This window comes from Amphiura filiformis, chromosome 3, assembly GCF_039555335.1.
Source record: "Amphiura filiformis chromosome 3, Afil_fr2py, whole genome shotgun sequence".
NCBI lineage: Eukaryota > Metazoa > Echinodermata > Ophiuroidea > Amphilepidida > Amphiuridae > Amphiura > Amphiura filiformis.
Window position 1 is genome coordinate 79,180,918 of NC_092630.1, and position 19,691 is coordinate 79,200,608.

The 19,691-nt window shown below is 36.5% G+C and overlaps 2 protein-coding genes across 2 annotated transcripts in view; both read right to left on the reverse strand.

Annotated features, from left to right (window-relative positions):
- The window catches only part of LOC140147524 (uncharacterized), a 74,764-nt gene extending 62,890 nt beyond the window's left edge, over window positions 1-11,874 (reverse strand). The window contains exon 1 of the mRNA XM_072169306.1: window positions 11,295-11,874. Within this exon, the coding sequence (XP_072025407.1) occupies window positions 11,295-11,379 (85 nt within the window). The 5' untranslated portion in view covers window positions 11,380-11,874. The remainder of the gene's footprint in view (window positions 1-11,294) is intronic.
- A 1,153-nt stretch (window positions 11,875-13,027) lies between these two features.
- LOC140149208 (adhesion G-protein coupled receptor V1-like) overlaps window positions 13,028-19,691 on the reverse strand; it is a 77,767-nt gene continuing 71,103 nt past the window's right edge. The window contains exons 19-27 of the mRNA XM_072171425.1: window positions 19,390-19,497; window positions 18,504-18,737; window positions 17,962-18,069; window positions 17,252-17,479; window positions 16,970-17,104; window positions 16,298-16,534; window positions 15,799-16,034; window positions 15,574-15,620; window positions 13,028-15,321 (exon numbers count right to left, since the gene is read on the reverse strand). Of these exons, the coding sequence (XP_072027526.1) occupies window positions 15,597-15,620; window positions 15,799-16,034; window positions 16,298-16,534; window positions 16,970-17,104; window positions 17,252-17,479; window positions 17,962-18,069; window positions 18,504-18,737; window positions 19,390-19,497 (1,310 nt within the window). The 3' untranslated portion in view covers window positions 13,028-15,321; window positions 15,574-15,596. The remainder of the gene's footprint in view (window positions 15,322-15,573; window positions 15,621-15,798; window positions 16,035-16,297; window positions 16,535-16,969; window positions 17,105-17,251; window positions 17,480-17,961; window positions 18,070-18,503; window positions 18,738-19,389; window positions 19,498-19,691) is intronic.

Genomic DNA, 19,691 nt, shown 5'->3' on the forward strand with positions numbered 1-19,691 from the left:
GGACTCTGATACAAATGGACTCGGCTCGGCTCGGACTCGGACAAGCTGGACTCGGGTACATTAGTCTGCTAATTTCAACATTATATTTAGCAATGATGTAGCTTTCGAGTCTTATTATGCACATCTGGATAATTATATCCATGTTTTATTGATATTTTAAAATTCATAAACATCCCAAATTTCATTATGGTAAGAACCTCTCTATTCATTTGACTCAGATGCACAAGCCCAAGCCTGGGCACAAGAAGTACATGTCATGATGTGGCTGGTGGAAATGCTCACACCAGTCAGTCACATTGCAATGTAGTTCTTCATGTGTGCAACATGTAGAGGAGTGTATTTGGATGGGGAATAATCAAAATGATTAATAAAAGCTATAATAATGATATTTTAACATGATAACTTGAAATTCACCACAAAAAGAGAGTATCTCGAAATGTTTTCCCAGTTTGCTGGGTTTTTTTTTGTATTGATCAGTCATTGTGTGAATGAGACATGTAGCATACATGTAGGGGTGTGTGCACAGGCTGTTACAATGACATGTGTGTAGCATTCATGTACATTTTGTGTAGCCAGGCTCAGCAATGATGGACAGTGGACTTTTCCACCATGCCAAGTTTGAAGCATGTAAAAAAAAGGTGGATCCTTTAGCCAGATCGACAGGCAATCATACATGTACATTGTACACACATACATATAAATGCTGAGAGATAGTAAGCCCACTTTGTAAAATATAAGAATCACAATACACTGAGATGTGTGGAAGAAAACGTGCAGGTATTATTAGAAATATTAAGATATAATTTATTTTTCGAGTCATTTTTAAAAAAGTCGATTCAGCCACAGTGACTCGAGTCACAAGCCTCGAGTCATCGAGTCGAGTCATTAAATTTCGAGTCGAGTCGAGTCATCGATTCATCAACCCTCGAGTCGAGTCGAGTCGTCGAGTCACCTTGCCTCGAGTCGAGTCATCGAGTCACCAAAACTCGAGTCGAGTCGAGTCGAGTCGAGTCATTTCGAGTCGAGTCACTACAAGTCTGCTCTTAATATACCCTTTATATAACCCGACATTTAAACGTTTTCTGACAACCTTTTTTAACCTTTTGCGAATGAAGTCGAAAACGTTTTGTGTTTGCTGGGTAAATATCAAAAGTACAAAAGATATCAAACTTATATCAAACAAATAATTTGCATAAAATGTGTGTTATATCGCGAATTAAAAAATATATATATATTTGATATCAGAAGGACATTCCTCGTATGCAGAATGCAATTCGATATGTCTGATGTGCTCTCAGGTCCCACAAAAGTTTCTGTGCAAATGTTGCTCTCCGAGCCCTTAACCCAAAGAGAAACGTGTGAAAAAACATTATTTGGGTGATTGATTGATTGATTGATTAATTAATTGATTGATTGATTGATTGATTTTTAACTCCTACTCAGCAACACTTGGCGTTTCCTTTTATTTCTTTTATAATAAACTACACATTATTGTTAACGTGTATTATCCCATTGGAATGGTCCAAAAATGTGTCTATTTGTGCAAAGTTAATTATCTCAGTGACGCGTGAACGAATATGGATCATTTTTGCATCAATGTTAAGCAGACACTTCATGGTTTTTGAATCTTTAAGAATTTTTTTATTTTACTGCCGATATGTTAAGTAATGTACCACTTTCCATAGGGCCTATTTTTATTGAGACACCCTGTATAGCGCAGAAATACCTTAAAAAGGCCTCTAAGCGCTTTACATAAATATTCAAGCAAAACACAAAATTAAAGGTTATAAAAACAATGATAAAACCGCATTAAATATACAAAGAGATAAAAAAACCAACAAAGTTCAGAGAGTGAAACCAGCACTCATAAACATGACCATACGATAAAACGTGATTTAAAAAGCTAATAATTAGTATAGGCCCAAAAAGAAATATACATACAACTTAAAAACAACATAAGCAATCTGAAAAGAAAGATTGCACAAAATTGATTCATGCATGGCATCCAGGCAGCAGACGAGTTGGAGAGAGCAATAACAGACCATCACCTCTGTGGAACGAACAAGCCGAACGGATGGAAAAAACCGACAGAGGTGAGAAAACTAAAACGTCTGCTTAACTGGATACCACGCACAACATAGCAGCAAAACACATATAATTAAACAGTTGGATTGATAAAAAGATGAGTGTTTAACAGTTTCTTGAAGGTGGCAAGTGACGCGGCATTCCTAATCTGCTGAGGTCACCCATTCCACAACTTAGGTGAAGAAACTAAGAAGGCACGCTCTCCGTACGTTGATGTTGCTACAGTCCGTGGTACTTCAAGGAGAGAAAGCGACGACGACCGAAGCGAGCGGCTCGGTTTGTAGGTGTTAAGAAGTTCTTTCAGGTAAGGTGGAGCTAGTCCATTCAGCGATTTGTATGTAATCATAAGGATTTTGAAGACAATTCGATCTTTCACAGGAAGCCAGTGCAGCTCATTTCGGCGTAAATCGTTGATATTAACGCGATGGCCACTGACTCCTAAAACAAGTCGCACGGCACTGTTTTGTACCCGTTGAAGCTTAGAAATTGCAGAACTTGTTAGACCAAAGAGCAGACTATTGTTAGCATCAAGTCTGGATGTCACAAATGCATGCACTAAACGTTCTGCCGTAAGACGGTCGATGTATTTCCGAATACGGCCAATTTTGGAGATAGCCAGACACGCAGCGCGACACACATTGTTCACTTGAGGTATGAGCGTCAAGGTTGCGCACTTCGATGGTAGAAATTGGTGTCGGATTCCTGCTAAATCGCGAAGATAAATGCAACACCTCAGTCTTTGAATCGTTCAGAAGCAATCTATTTTCTGCAGTCCATGCTTTCACGCCTCGAACGCAGTCTTCAAGGCGTTGAAGTTGGTCGTCGCTACTAGGATCCAATACAAGATACAACTGTGTATCGTCCGCGTAGATCATAGTTTCAACACCATATGACCTAATCAAGTCTTCAAGCGGAGCAGCATAAACTGTAAACATGAATGGTCCAGCGACAGATCTTTGAGGTACGGAGCAGTTCATGAAGTGTGTCGCAGATACACTGTCGCCAATAACAACTGATTGTTGACGATTACAAAGGTAGCTAGTACACCAGGCAAGCCCTTTTCCGTGGACTCCGTAACGATCTCTCAGCCGCCGAAGTAATATCTGATGGTCGACTGTATCAAAGGCGCCCGAGAGATCGAGTAGAACAAGCACAACGTCAGAACGCTGGTCAACAGCACGCAATATACCGTTCTGTACTCGCACTAGAGCAGTCACCGTGCTGAAATGCTTGCGATACGCTGATTGTCTACCACCATACAGTTCGTTATCAAGCATGTAGTCTTGAAGCTGGGCTGAAGCCGCCCTCTCGACAACCTTTGAGACAAACTTCAGGTTGGAGATAGGCCTGTAGTTGTTCAGTGTATTAACGTCCAGTCCAGGTTTCTTGATCAAGGGAGTTACACTAGAAACCTTGTATGATGCAGGAAAGATGCCAGATAGGAGCGAACGATTGACAATTCTAGTAATCGATGGAAGTAACTCATGAAGGCATTCTTTTAGGAGCCAAGTTGGAATTGAGTCCAACGAGCATGTCCACGATGGCGATTTCATGATGATACGATGGATAGTCTCTTCAGATACCTCGCAGAAATTACTAAAAGTTGAGGTATGGTTTTGTTCAGAAGGCACGGATGGATGCAGAGTGATGTTGTCAAGCTTATCTCTGACTTTCCGGATCTTATCCGCAAAAAACTCCGAGAAGTCATTTGCCAGCTTTTCATTGCTGTCATGGGGGGGGGGGGGAAGAGTTCTGTCGGAGCCAGTCGAACACATTTTGTCAACCGAAACAACTGTTTTTGGTCGCAGTCCTTCAGTTGCAATGTATGGTAGATTTTGCTTCCTCTAGCTTAGCTGAGTATTTCTTGCACTGATCACGATAGGTTTGTCTGTGTACTTCAAGTCCAGATTTACAAAACTGACGCTCACAGCGACGACGTTCCTGCTTTTCTTTACGGAGCGCCTCATCATACCAGGGGGCATGAGGTCGCAAGGAAACGCTCCTTGAAACCTCCGGAGCATGACAATCTAACAAGTCAGACATGACATTGTCAAATTGAGTGCTGAGGGACCCAACGTCATTGGCTGCAGTGGATCAGTCACGAGAGACGAAGCAGCGATGTTATTATTAAATGCATTGAGATCGATGTCACGTAGTTTGCGAAAGCGAAACTGATGTTTGGTGACAGGTGGACGTGACACAGCCCCGGGGGCACTCAACTTAAATTTTGGTAGGGTGTGCGGCGCGGAGCGCCAAACTTTGGGAACTAAGAACTGATTTTCGGGCAAAATAGGGGCTTGAAGAACTGAAATTAGGGCCAAATTATAGGCTGTTGAGCTAAAAATTTCTAAATTATTTCCAAATTTGAGCTTAAAGAACTACAATTGTCAGAGTTTGAGGCTGAAAGAACTGGAGCAGATCCAAATGTGGGGCTTATGGAACTGCCGGAGAGCCTGAAAAAGGGACCCTTGAGCGCCGCACATACCCGTACCACCTTAACATGTGAGTGCCCCCCCCCCCGGGGACACAGCAAGCTTGCAAATGGCAGCAAAATGGTCAGATGGAAGGGTATCATCAATTGTCAAATTCTAAACGATGGAATCGGAGCTGCGCGTAATCACCAAATCTAGCATATGACCGCAGCGATGTGTAGGTTTGTCTACATGTTGATCAAATGAAGCAGAATCAAGAAGTTCACGAAAGATTATAGCTTCGCGATCATCCAGAACGTCTATATGGAAGTTAAAATCGCCCGCTATTACAAATGGAATAGCAAGGGATGTACATGTCTCCACAAATGCAGAAAATTCATCGAAGAACATCTTCGCTGTGAACTTGTTAACCTTGGATGGATAGGGTCGGTAAATGACGTAAAGCCTTATGGATGAAGATTTCGACGAAATTGTCACGTCCATTTGTTCGAAAGATTTAGCGAGAAAAGACGGGTTGATAACGATGTTAAATCCTCTGCGCAAGAGCACTGCAACACCACCACCCGCCCGTTTCGGGCGCGGAACATGATGCATAACATAGTCAGGAAGAGCATTTTTCAAGTCAGAAAGAATTCGATTATCTCTTTCATCACCAGTTAGCCAAAAATGTCCAGATGTTCGGACATCACAAGATCAATTATTGCGGAAGCTTTATTACGCCCCCTAATTGATTGGCCATTCCAAACAGCGAACTTTGCAGAGGGTGTATTTGAATTGCACTTTTTGACACGAATCAGGTTGTGAGGATTTATTGTTTTGGTGGCACTCTCATATCCAAGAAACTGCTGAGATGGTAATTGATTAGTGACAATCGAGTGGATCCTTCGTCTTTCCACCTCGTCGCCCACGCTTTGTTTTTCTAACAATGTTCAATCGTTTTAGTTCATTCCACTTGTCTGGGCTGAATGGTTTTGGTTCACACCTTTTCGGATAGATAACAAGGTGTCCTTCGAATATGTTAGACGACACATCATGAAAAACACTAAGTAGGCCTACAGTACATGGCTGATGAATTCAACAGTACGTAAACACAGTGATGCACGAACCGAATAAAATATCGAAAAATACTCGACAAGACGCAATTCAAAATTATCTCAAAGAAGTTCAAACTGGTCACATATTACTCACAAGTTCATAAAAAGTTATAATATTGTCCACAAAATAGCTCCAAGGATTTTTATATTTTATCCCCAAACAGCAGTGGCGTAGATTTCTTTTTGACATTGGGGGATGGAGAAAAAAAAATCTTCAAGTATAGTCAATCCAGCACCGAATTTTTTTACTATTTTGAAGCTAAACTGATGAAATATGGTATAAAAGTAGAATAAATGCGCGCAAAGCGCGCGAAAATTTGCATTTTTGGGGCTAAAATTGGCAAATATTTTGGTCAGAAACCCATTGTTAAGCGTCAACATGGGGGGGGGCCGGGGGTGATTGTATGGAACATCCCCCTGGCAAAATATTGGGGGGGGGGGGGTTTATCCCCCCATCCCCCGGGATCTACGCCTATGCCAAACAGTGCTGGGGATTCAGGTAATAATAAATTAGGTTAATTAATTGAAGCAAAGAAAGTTTATAGCACCTGGTGAGCTCGGTGGCGTGTGTTTAGTGTATTGGGCGCATCCAGATATTTTTGGCTCTCCCCCTAAAGAAGACATGGGAAAATCTTAATCTTTTTAAAGATCTGACCTCGTAAATCATAAGACAAATGAAATAAGAAAAAACAAAGCAAAGATCATAGCCAGCAGTAGTACATAGAGCATCATGCCTACGGATTTCATCGCAGTCTTACCTTAGCACGCTGGTAAGCAGCGTTTGAGATGGTGTTAATCGATAGTCGATAACCGATAATCAATGATCAATCAGCTATGAATATTTAATTGGATTCTAAAAATAATGATCACGGACTCTCATGTTCAAATGTGTGGGGGGGGGGGTATACCCTTCTCGCATGTTGGTGCTCGCAATTGCTGAGGACGATTTTTTACCCCTAAAGAAGACATGGGAAAACTCAAACTGGGGTATGAGCGAACTTGAAGTACAGGTATCTGGAGAAGGGAAGCAACGAGTTACCCCAAATCACAGCGACAGGTAGTGACTGGGCCGCCGAGTGCTAATATATATTTATTTTGGAAGGTTCGTGTTTGTTTTAAATTTTGGGGCGTTTTTCCAAAATTTCATATTTTTGGCGATATTTCAAAAAAGCGACATGCCAAAGACAAATCTTTTTGCACATACTTTGTTATTGCTAATACAACTCTTTTCTGTATACCTACGTTACAATTCGTTGTGGTGATTTAGTAATATTATAAATTTTGTGACTGCATTTTTGCGTTTTCGATGCGATTTTAGGCTTACCGTGATTTAACGTTGATATCTGGTCTTGCTCCTTTTATAATTTTACTTTGACCGTCGGCTTTTGTAAATAACAGAATGTAGATTGGCTCTGAATAAGTATCGTAGTCCTCTTGGTGGGTTTTTTCATGATATAATTAGTTTGTATTTGCATGTAACAACCCAAAATCGACCTCGGAATTCGGGGTTGAATGCTGTTTCCGGAATACCTGTGGACTCAAACAAGTGCACGAGTGGCGACTATGGTTTTATACTTCCCGCATTCATGATTGCGTCAACGCCTAATAATTTTGTATAGGTTGAGTGTAGCTGGTATAGACGAATCTAAATTCACGCATCTAGCAGCCTTTAGTTGGGTAGCCGTCGGCTACAATGCACTCAAAATGTGAAATTATTCGGCCTTGGCGGAAATTTTAAACTGCATTCCATCACCCGTTTTACACCTTTCGCGAAAACACAGGTAGACAAAAGAATAACACAATACAGTACCCTTCGACAAAACACGCAGCATGGTCTATTCGTTGTTGAAGTGACATATTAATAATCGGATTAACTATACGCGGTATATATGCATTGACGTACTTGCGAACAAAAGGACTATATGTATGAATAGATGCGACGGGATTACCTGCGGAATTATCTCCATTACATATATTATTAGCTATTATTCTATTAACCCTCCTCGTCCTTGCATCTTCTCTAGGTGTTAGGCGGATTTTATTTGCACAATTGGACGCTCAAAACATCAGGTTGGTGCTAGGGGCTACCCAAAGATGTCCGACCAAATCCTGACCATGACTTGGCTACTTGGATTCGTCTATACAAAACTAGAGCGGTTACCGCACCATAGCTGAACCATGGGGATTTGGCAGTATATTGTGGTATATGTATATATCACTCCTTTATAACCCCTTAATGCCCTTAATGAATATTAAAATATTTTAAACATGTTTAGAATGTCACAAAGATCATTGCATTTAAATATCAGCTCAATTGGAGCATTTTTGAAAACTTGACCTTTGACCCCTTTATGACCCCTAAATGATCTTAAATGAATATTTGAATATTTTAAACATGTTTAGAATGTCATAAAGATCATTGCATTTAAATATCAGCTCAATTGGAGCATTTTTGACAACTTGACCTTTGACCCCTTTATGACCTTAAGTGAATATTAAGATATTTTAAACATGTTTAGAATGTCATAAGGATCATTGCATATAAATTTCAGCTCGATTGGAACATTTTTGGTTAATTTTTGACCCTGTGACCCCTTGGATGACCCCAGGGATGACCTCTGATTTTAGGAAATATTTTTATTATATTCTTTACTTCTTTCTCTTTTATTTGACACCACTTGGGGTTCATACCTTCATGGCATTTAAAGATTGGACATATCAGACCAAATGGTTGGTAAGTAAGTAAGTAAGTAAGCAAGTAATTAACATACACTCATATAGGCTGATACCATTTCATGGTTCAGCAAAAATTGGTTAAATGTCAATGACCATTAACTTCAGGGATAGATCCTTTGCACGCCTTTCTATCATGCAGTATCTTTACCCACAGACATGTGCCCGTGTCATATGCCAATATTGCGCAACGTTAAAGGTTAATATATATTTTTTGACATGGAGAAGACTGTGTGCTTCTATGGCCGAGTGGTCTAAGGCATTGTGGTTTCTCAGTTGCTGTTCTCAGTGTCGCTTGTTCGAATCCGAGCGTCTGTTTTTTTTTTCTTATGCGCTGATTTATTTTTCCAGCGTAGGTCCTAGAAAAACTAATTTATAATTTCTTTTTGTATTATTTATTTATTTATTTATTTATTTATTTATTTATATTTATATTATATATTTATTTAATGATGTTTTGGGGCTCGAGAGAACGGACACATTAATTAATTAATTAATTAATTAATTAATTAATTAATTAATTAATTAATTTATTTATTTATTTATTTATTTATTTATTTGTTTGTTTTATTTATTTATTTATTTATTTATTTATTTTTTTTTCCGATTGATTATTTGATGATTGAGTGAGCAGATTTATCGATTGCTACTTTAGTTGTGGGACTTCTTTTCCGTTAAACATTATCAAGAATTAATATCACAGGTTTTATTGCAGATAGGAAGTTGGCTTAGTGATACTATCTGTTGATTCAGAACCGGAAGGTGCCGGGTTCGATTCCCACCTATGTCTATTTGTTTTAAAGACTTGGAAAATTACTGCAGTAAGTTTATTTGGCGCGCGATCTCAGTTATTCATTTTCTGATGGCCGTGCCTCTTACAGGCACCCTCCCTCTGGAATCCAAACCACGGTTCGCTCATAACACCTCCCTTCTTGGAATCAGCCAAATTTGAGCGACTCTTTGATGTCTTATTAAGACACTTAATCCCCCGTAGCACAATGAACATAATCGATGCTTTCTTTTTCTTCCATTTTACGTCATTATTTCTGCTTCAAATGACCGAAACCTTCATGGCAGTTGTATACTATTATTATAAATATTTTCATATAGTATATTTTTTTAATATAAAACCTATATGATTAAGAAAAATATAAAACCGAGTTAAAATCAAAAGTAAAGAATACCGTAAACGTTCGCCTAATGGCGCTATGGAGTTCATGGAAATGAATCGATTTACAAATTAAGTCCAATGGCACTTTGAGAAAGAATACCTGAAGAAACCCCAAAACATTTGCTGCTCTAGCAACTAATCTAGTGACCTAAAGTATTGGGTCATGTCACGATATTTTTTTCTGAGGCATTATGTCCAGGTTGCTCAATTTAACATACACGTATCCTTCATGCTGTTGAGATTTTACAAGGATGGCGCTCTCACATTTCTAAGAATCCAAAAGCGCCATTAGGCGAACGTTTACGGTAATAAGATAAGAAGTATCCTACCGGGGTTCGAACCAGGAGTGAACAGAATGTGTTTCTAGTATGCTCTAATCATGTATTTAATGTCTAGCTACCTTTAATTTGCATAGTTAGATAACAAATGAACTAATTTGCATACATATTTCCAGCAAATACCTCAAATTCCACCTTAAATGATAGACACATAGCATATTCAGCATTTATAAAAAGTGCATAATACCTGAAGCTGAAAATCTAGGCACTATTGTCCAAACTACACTTTAGACACATGCTCATGTACAACAGAAAAAAACATTTTAAAGCCTCCAATTAGAAAACCGCAACTTGGCTGTAAGTCAGAGACGTCGTGATTCAGATGAAAATGATTTCGTTCGAAATCTAAAAGAGTTAATATCAATAATTGGTACAATAACATTGAATCAGTGACTTGGAATCAAATTTACTCAGAGAGAGTCCCTGCAATGTTGGAGAATATAGGTAGATTCATCCTTTGCCCCGTTCCCCTGTGTAGTTTGTCTGTGTTCCTGTGGGAACCAATTAGGTTTAGCCACTTTGAAAGTGACTTTGTCACTATCTGGCTATCCCTGCCAAGGGGTTCTCTTGTCCTTTGTTTTTGTTTCTGGTTAAGGCATGCCATCTCTCTATGTTCTCCAACATGGGTCAATTCAATGTCTTGCTTTATGACCTTCCATGGTTTACATTTTTATATCTTTGCATGTGTAATTTATATATTTGTGTGTAATTTTGATATTGTGCAATATTTTATATGTATGTGTTTTTTACTGGCAAATAAAATGATATGATATGAAACAACTTGGAGAAGAAGCACGTGTATAAACCAGCAAACACAAAAATGTTTTTAAAACGTTTTAAACGTATTATATTTTGGGTTTTGGTTTAGATAAAATCATTTTAATAACATTAAATGTCGGGTTATATAAATTTATATAAAGGTCATGGAAACGTTTTAAAACGTTTTTTTTTAATGTTTTCAAAATTTTATCATAAAATATTTTTTGCAAACATGGTTTGCCCAATATTTTGGCAACACTTAAATAACATTATGTTATAATATTTGCAGTAAGTTATCACCAAATGTTTTTGAATGTTATGAAAACGTTTTTTTACCCTTTATACTATAATAACCCGACATTAAAACGTTTTATGGCAAACTTTTCTAACCTTTTGCGAATGATGTCGAAAACGTTTTGTGTTTGCTGGGTAGTCATTAAAAGTTACGAATGATGTAACTATATTGGGCAGCAGATCTGGAACGAACATTAATTAATACTAATAAGCCCGTGTAAAGGTAAAAATTCTGCTTAATTCCGACCTTTTATATAATCACTTCAACTGATGAGTGACATTCCAACACTATTCTCAGTATAAAACATGGAATTTAGTATAATGTTACAACACAAGGACCCTACTGACACAACAAAAACTTAGTTAAAAGTAATTTTGTTGAACTTACCTTGCGCTTGAACGGCAACAGGAGACAAAATGGCGTACAGCAACAGGCAGACCCATAATGGTGAAATCTTACTGGCAGAATCCATAATGTGACATGAAGACGGGCACTAGGCCCTTCCTTCTATGATGAAATATATTTAATCACTCTTCGTTTATATCTACCAAAAGAAGCTCTTTAATTACCCGAAATAAGTGAGAAACTTTTGTACATGCATATGTACGTACGTATGGCAAAAGGAGAGAGGTCAAACTGCCTCTCCCAATAACAAGTTCACGTCTCGTTACGATATGAAAATACAGGAATGAACCCACTATAAAATTAATGAACTAGAAAAAAACTTCTGAAGGGTGCAATTTGTTCATAATGTAACAAAAAATAAAACCTTTTCATTTTGTGATCACATCTTAACGCTGGGAAAACAATATTTTATTCTATAGTTATTTAACTACCTGGGTTCACTACTAAATCACAAGTCGTAATTTTATTTTTCTATCATCATTATTAATAATATATTTATAATTATCATTATACATTATCATTGTACATTATTAATAATATATTTATAATTATCATTATACATTATCATTATACATTATATGTTTATAATTAATCATTATTAATTATATTACTAATTAATAATCATTACTAATCATTATTAATTATATTACTAATTAATGATCATTATTAATTAATCATTATTAGTTATGACAAATTATATATATATATATATTATATTAATTACTTATATATATAATAATGATTAATTAGATATGCATATAATGAATTATATTAATAATGAATATATAATTAATGATGAGAGAAAAATAAAATTATGATTAGTGATTTAGCAGTGAAGTAACGAATAATGTAAATTATCTGTGTGTGGGGGTATGGGCACGTGTTTTGTTGGTTCGATAGTAACAAAGATACTAAGTATCTAATCATATTTCATGTGTTTTATATAATATTATCTTATTTCCATTACTTTGTTGTTCTTCTCTGATACTATCTAATGCAAATTTCAGACATTTCGGATTTTAATTGATCATACCTTGATTTTTGTACGGTGGATCTCTCAAAAGGTAATTATACTTATCGAGTGTAAAACCGTATAGGTGATTTCAATTTGACTATTATTCAGAATCATTGACCATAACACCATAGCAAGTTGCACTGCATGTACCTTTTGGTCATCGGTCGTTGGTCATAAAGGTTATCCCCAATCCCCAATAAGATACTAATGAGTCTATACTTCTAAATGATATTATTAACAGGGATTTATAAGAAAAGTTTCCAAATAAACATATGAATTAACAAGTGAAACTACAAGTTATAGACTATAAAACTATGGATCAAACTGAAATGTGATTATGACGAGGGGAAGTATGATTTTGCAAAGTCTTTCTGATTATTATATCAACTGAAAAATAAGTTGAGTTGACGGGAAACCGAACACTCAACCCATACCACACACTCCCCATACAAGTTTGTATCCCTACCAACACACAACACAAGAAACTTTCTTATAATGATAGAAACAATGAAATATCTTGACGTCAAGATGCGGTATTAAAGTATTATCTCCACCAGGCAACCCCGGGCAGCCAACTTCTTACTAGTGATCTATCTCTCTCCTAACCCGAACACAACTGATCAAATATCTTCTGGAGTTTTCAGAACTGAGTATCAGACCCATATTTATTGACACAATGAATTTTAAACACGAATACCAGTAACCCTGCTATACCATCTTTATTAATCTAGCTGTAATACGTATCTCAACTACGAAATAATTTTAATACACAGGCATCTTAAAGGCCCATTCAGTGATTTGGTCAACCAGACGGAAAAAAAATCATAAAAATGGCTTTTACATGGCACCTGTAATTTATATACTCAATTATACTGTCAGTACATGTATATAAATTAGCTACATGTATTTGAATGCGGTTTCAGCTTTGTCAGTACTGCTGTTTTCTTCATTTTTTGCCAATTTTTTCATTTCAAAAATATCAAATGACAATGTGAATGACTTCACTTTAAGCAATTTATAAACAATTTTAATTTTTTTTACACTTACGCTGGGATCACTGAATGGATCTTTAAGTTTTATAGTTTACGAGGATAGAAAAGAAAACCGGAAATGTAGAGAATCATTACCAGATGCAATGACCCATTTTTTGTTCTTTTCAGCCACTTTTTGACAATTCAGGCCGATTGCCACCCCCCCCCCCACATTTCAACCCGGATTGGTTCTAACCCACCGATGCCTCCCCCCTCCCACTGCTTACTCCTGATTCAACACTGCTTTAAAGATCACTGGGTGCGATGAGTATAATTAATATGATACATAATTACTCTTGAATACAATTAGTGGGAGATTAATTCCCGGAAATATTACCAAACAAACTAAACAAAAGGTACGGCCTCCTATTGATATTCATTTACACAATATAATACACTTGTAGAGACGTGGATTTTCAATACATGTCCATTGTTTCAATATAAAAATATTTACTGTAGCATTGCGATTTGCATGTGGTTTATAACTATTTACAATATTAGAAAATAGGTTCATCTAATTTATATATACTGCGCACAAAAATTATCTTCACAATAATTGGGTAAATGTATATGTGCGATAGATGCAATAGCTTCATTTGCATATTCTGACAGCTCGAACTTGGATCCGGGGTGTCCTCTAAAATCCAACTTTCAAGCATTTGAATGGGTCGAATTTTAAATGTGACAAATGGGCCTATACAAAGGGAAACATTCCAACAAGCGAAACAAAAAGACCTTATTGAATTGTTTTTTGTCTTTCAATTTCTCTTCTCTTCAAAATAAGTTGTGACAAGTGCAGAGAAGACAAAATTGAAACAAAATCTCACCGATTCAATAAAGCTTGACTGTTCAACATGTTCAAATGAAATGTATAATGCCTTTTTGGTCCGCTTTTGGATTGTTTCTTTTTGTAGAGCCCATTTTCAGTTACCATAGGGTATTAAATAAAAGGCACTAAATTGAATGCCCACGTGACCCATGTGCGCCGCCATACCAAGACCACCAAGTGATCAGTAGATGTGCTACAATGTTAAGAGATAGTGATTTTTCAGACAAATATCATCAAAATTGCTGAAAATTTAATAGACAAATTAATTATACATTGGGGGATTCTGTTTTTTTAGTATGTTTTCAAGAACTAAATTTTTAAAGTTTTGATCGACGGAAAAGAAAGTTATCGACGGAAACTCTTACAATAATACTACAAAGTTGTAAAAAAAATGACAAATTTGCTAGAAAATTTGGACATGCATCCCGCGTTTCCAATTGAAATACACAGGAAGACCACCCGCTGTGCCAAAGGTAACTTTTCCAGACATCCTGTCTAGACGCTGTAATGTCAGCGCCCATCTGGTCACGTGGGCATTAAATTAAGTGCCTATATTTAAATGCCCCAAGACAACTTGTCACTGTTAAAATTAAACCTTCGTCCTTTCAAATGCTTGTAAATTTGCTTGTAGAGGTCGCTCCAGATCCAAAGATATCTAATTGTGCAGAATAAGATACTGTACATTGAAAACATACATTTACCCTATAAGTGCTTACAAGAATTATGGGCTTTTTCCCAAATGTAAAGATACTTTATGTGAGCAGTATGTATATGTAAATTATGTATATGTATAAACCGTATATTATACCTCAGTTACAGCTCTCTTGCTAATATTGAAGCTATTTACAGATTTGAAACATGTTTATTGTGGACTTAAATCACATATAATAAACTTCCAAAGCTGTCAGAACACAAATTTCTTTCATTTATGTGAAAACTGTACAACGTGTCCTATATCTTAAAGCATACCTTAATTTAAAATTAAAACCCAAATTTCTACTTATAAACTACTATTTCAAAGTTTTATACAATACAATTGTTTCTTAATCAAACAATTGAACAGAAGACCTCAGATTTATACAAAGAAAACGTTACGCACTTGCTGACATGTTCCGAATTTTGTCGAAAATTGACCTAAAAAGAAAGAATAAAAAGTTCATATGTAAAAGTTACTCCTAAACTAAATTCTCAATAACCATAATTATGATGAATATTTCAATGAGTTAAATCTGAGATATATTACAAAGGAAGAAAACAGGTAATCGGTAAAGTACCAATAGAAATTCAAGACTTGAAATTAATGGTTTGGTTACTTTTTTCATACTAGCATGACTAGGAAAAAGTACATTTATACGTAAGACATAATAGTTGACTTCAAGGACTTACCTCACATACAGCTCAGTATTATCTCAATACGGGTAATAACCAGGAACCTGGAATCAAAATTAGAGGGAAAAACCATGAAAGCTATAACATTGAGTGCTACACATGATAACCTTACAGTCTGTTCATGTATATGAGCTTATGTGGTGTGTCATTAGTATTAGCACTGAATATCAGAATTCCTCAACAATGTCTCAACTGCTTATGTGATAGAGAATGGGTCCTTACCTGGGTTTGATATGGATAAGGACCAATACCAGTGAAATCCATTGGAACGCCATATTGAGGAATTGGTCCAGGCCCGGCTCCAGGGCCTCTAAGAGCTGGAGGCTTTCTTGGAACAGGGACTCTCCGTGCAAACAAAAGGCAACAAGCTATAACAGCTATAAACCCAATTATCACCAGGCTACCAACACCAACTGCAATACCAATGATAGCAGCGCGGGACAATGACCCAGGCCTTCCTATTTGGGAAGAATCCAACAAGACGGGAAAAAATGAAAACATATAAAAACGAAAAACAAAACAAAACAAAAAACAAACCATTAAGTATATAGGCTAAATCATTCAATAAACGAATAAGTTCTACAAGATTAATGGTTACTTAATACAATAAAAACTTTCTTTAATTACTTCTCATTTTAGTTTTAGACAAATTAATTCTAAAATGGCCTCATATTGACAAACAAATGTGGAAGTATTATATTCAAATCATTCAGCTATTTACTTATTCTTCCATCATTTGATTCAATGATAACTAGAGCTTTCCTGGGCTCAATCACGACACCATTCTGTGCTAGAGACAATTCTATAAAGAATGATTCGTCATTCTCTGGATTGTCATCGTTCACAATGTCCACGGTGAATTCCGCTGTTGTTGCAGCTGGTTGAAAAGAGATCACCCGTAAATTCAATGGTTGATAATCACCATCCGCCTCTGCAGAATCGTCGGTAGTAGTAGCTCCTAATATTAATATAGATTCGATTTGTAGTACGGTAAAAGCTTTTATATGTTTTCAATCACGTAATACATACTCGTCCTTCTTCAACATCATCATCATCATCATCATCATCATCATCATCATCATCATCATCATCATCATCATCATTATCATCATCATAAATAAATAAATATATACTAGGAGAAAGATGACTATCTTCGTGAGAGTGCTCGATGCATTAAAGTTGTCTGATGATCGCATTAGCGTGAAACTCAGTTACAACTTTCGTTTCACAAGTTCTACTCGTAAAGAGATAAATAAGGGAGAGGTAAATTACCGTAAACTTAAGTGATCAGAGAACGGAAACATTTGGTGGAGATGTATGCGAACTTTGAAAAACAAAACAATTATCTCAAATGATATCTCGAAATAATAAACGAAGAATACTGAATACTCACTGACACTACCATATCCATTTGCATTGCCTGTTCTTTGTACTTTAATTAAAACTGTTCCACTATCCTCACTGGTTCGATACGTTACGATACCATCCTCCCGATCCTCATTAGACGTAGGTACAAAGAAGAAATATCCTGGGGGAAACAAAGAAATTTGAGTAATATTTTAAGACTTTCAATTCATTCTTCTTTCCATTTGCATTATACATGAGTTAGGATTATAAAGAAAAAACACAGAAAACATTGATAATAGATTTTAATGGTTACAGTTTGCTATCTTACCATCGTCATCAATGATTGTGATGATCAGACGACTGTCCTGTATCACTTGCCCATCACCCGATAACACATATACACTGAACGTTTCTTCCTCATCCTCTTCAAAATCATTATCATCAATGGGTATTCTGAACGTCAATTCTGCCGTCCCAGATGGAAAGGAGAATGTTTTGATATTAAAACCCTGGAAGTCGCCCGAATGTGTTGCTGTACCATCCACGGTTCGTAGAGCTGAAAATAGGGCAATATTACAGATGAGGAAAGGAAAGACGGCAATTAATTTCAAAAGTCAATGCTTTGTAACAACCTCAGTCAGATTGCGTTGCTCCTTCTCCTCGGGACAATTGAACTTCCCTCGCCGGGACTTCATATTTCTACAGCTGTATACCTCAAAATTGAACAAAGTGTTCTCGAAGACATTCTTGCCTCAGGTTCAGAGTCGTAGAAATAAAATTAATTAAGTTTTGAGGTACCTATAGAAATACTTCTGAATGTCAGTATTTGAAGGTTAAAATGAGCACATTGGGCTATTTACCTTACATAAACTCTTTGTGGACGACATGACCTTAATCTTGCACTCAGTATGAATTTCAAATGGGGTTACCTGAATGGGTGACTCCATTTGAAATATGTGTGGTAGATTAAGGTCATGTGTTCCACAGGGGGTGTGGATTTCAACGGAAATAGTACATTCATCCTACTTTGTTACTCACAGACAAAAGTGTCAGTATTGGTACTGCCTGATCTCCGTATGGTGACTTCGACATAGCCTGGTTCGGATTCGACAACGGTAGGGCTATTTGTGCTCAATGAAAAGACACCTGAATACAACGTATATTTAGTTTGATTATAAAATAAGAATGACCACTAGTGGTATAATAATAGTAATAATAATAATAGTAATAATAATAATAAAAACAACAACAACAACCACCACCACAAACAACAACAACAACAACAACAACAACAACAACAACAACAACAACAACAACAACAACAATAATAATAATAATAATAATAATAATAATAATAATAATAATAACTTGACTTCTTATTCCTCTACGTAATTTTGACCAACAGTCTAAGTGACTTAATTATTTCAAATTAATTTGTAAGAGGTATAATATCTGTTTGTAACAGTATGAACTAGTTTCAGTTTCAGTGTTTATTTCATCCATTCAATTACAAACATATTACAAAAAAGTATGTTATATACAAATATTCATCATAACAAATAACATAAAGGATAACATACTCCTGCTATCCAGTATGGTGACCGTTGCTTCGTCAAAATCTGGATCTACTGTTCCAAATTGACTCTGTACAGTCAAAGACATAACGAAGGTTTCGTCTCCTTCCTGAATATCATCGTCAGCAACAATGCCAATGGACACTGTAGCCTCATCTTGCCCAGGAGCAAACTCAACCAGAACCTCTTCTTGGCGATAATCTTCAGGGTACGTAGCTTTCGCAGGTGATATAGTTACCACTGAAATAATTATAAATAACTATGTGTTATTTTGTTATTTGTCCAAGTTTCGTAAAATCAATCTAAACTATGTCTATGGATAGTTGTAACTGAGGTGGTAATTTCATAAAGGTGACATTCTGTAACTGGACCTATTTATCCTGTATATTTTGAAAGGGAACCAGAAGCATCGTGGAAATCCAGACTGCTTGTAAATAGCGATTCTGAAGAAATGAATTCGGGGGCGCTGGAAATTCACAAACCCGTCACAGACGAGTGTCTCCATTTTGGCAGCAAGTAAAATAGTTTGGTAGTCTGATATCATGATATATATTAACATGAGATTGTAAGGTTTTTTAAATATTATTTCACAAGTGTAATGGCACAGGCTTTGTGCTGGGACTCTAAAACCTGTATGATGATCTAATAACAATAACCCATTCGTTTCATTCGCGTTGTTCGAGGGGCGTCGCGGTTTGCGAACGGGGCTCTCACTTCGCTCTCATTTCGCTATTCGGGGAGGGTCTTGGTATGCGAACGGGGTAGTTCTAATGCCCAAATTAAGATGATTTTAAACCAGAAAAATGCCACAATAAAGCAGAAATTTATATTTAAAAAAAACTTTAAAAAAGATGATAAATGTTGTTGTAACACCAATGAAAATTAAACTTACACAATGTAACATATCCTGCAGTCGCACCAGGGCGTAGGATTCGTGCATTAAATATACCCACACCCTCATCCACTGAATATGCAGTATCGTCAAATCGAAATGATCCACCTGATGATGATGATAATAATGAAAATAACAATTTCTTCCATGATCAGCAAAAAAATCCGTGTTCTACCAGTTTTGAAAGAACTTGTTCTTCAAGCGATTTAGATTTTCCTGATCTTGCTTGGTCACGGCGCGGCGTTATATGAGTAATATGATAAATAATTCACCTTTGAATTGAAAATACTGGGTCATCATTT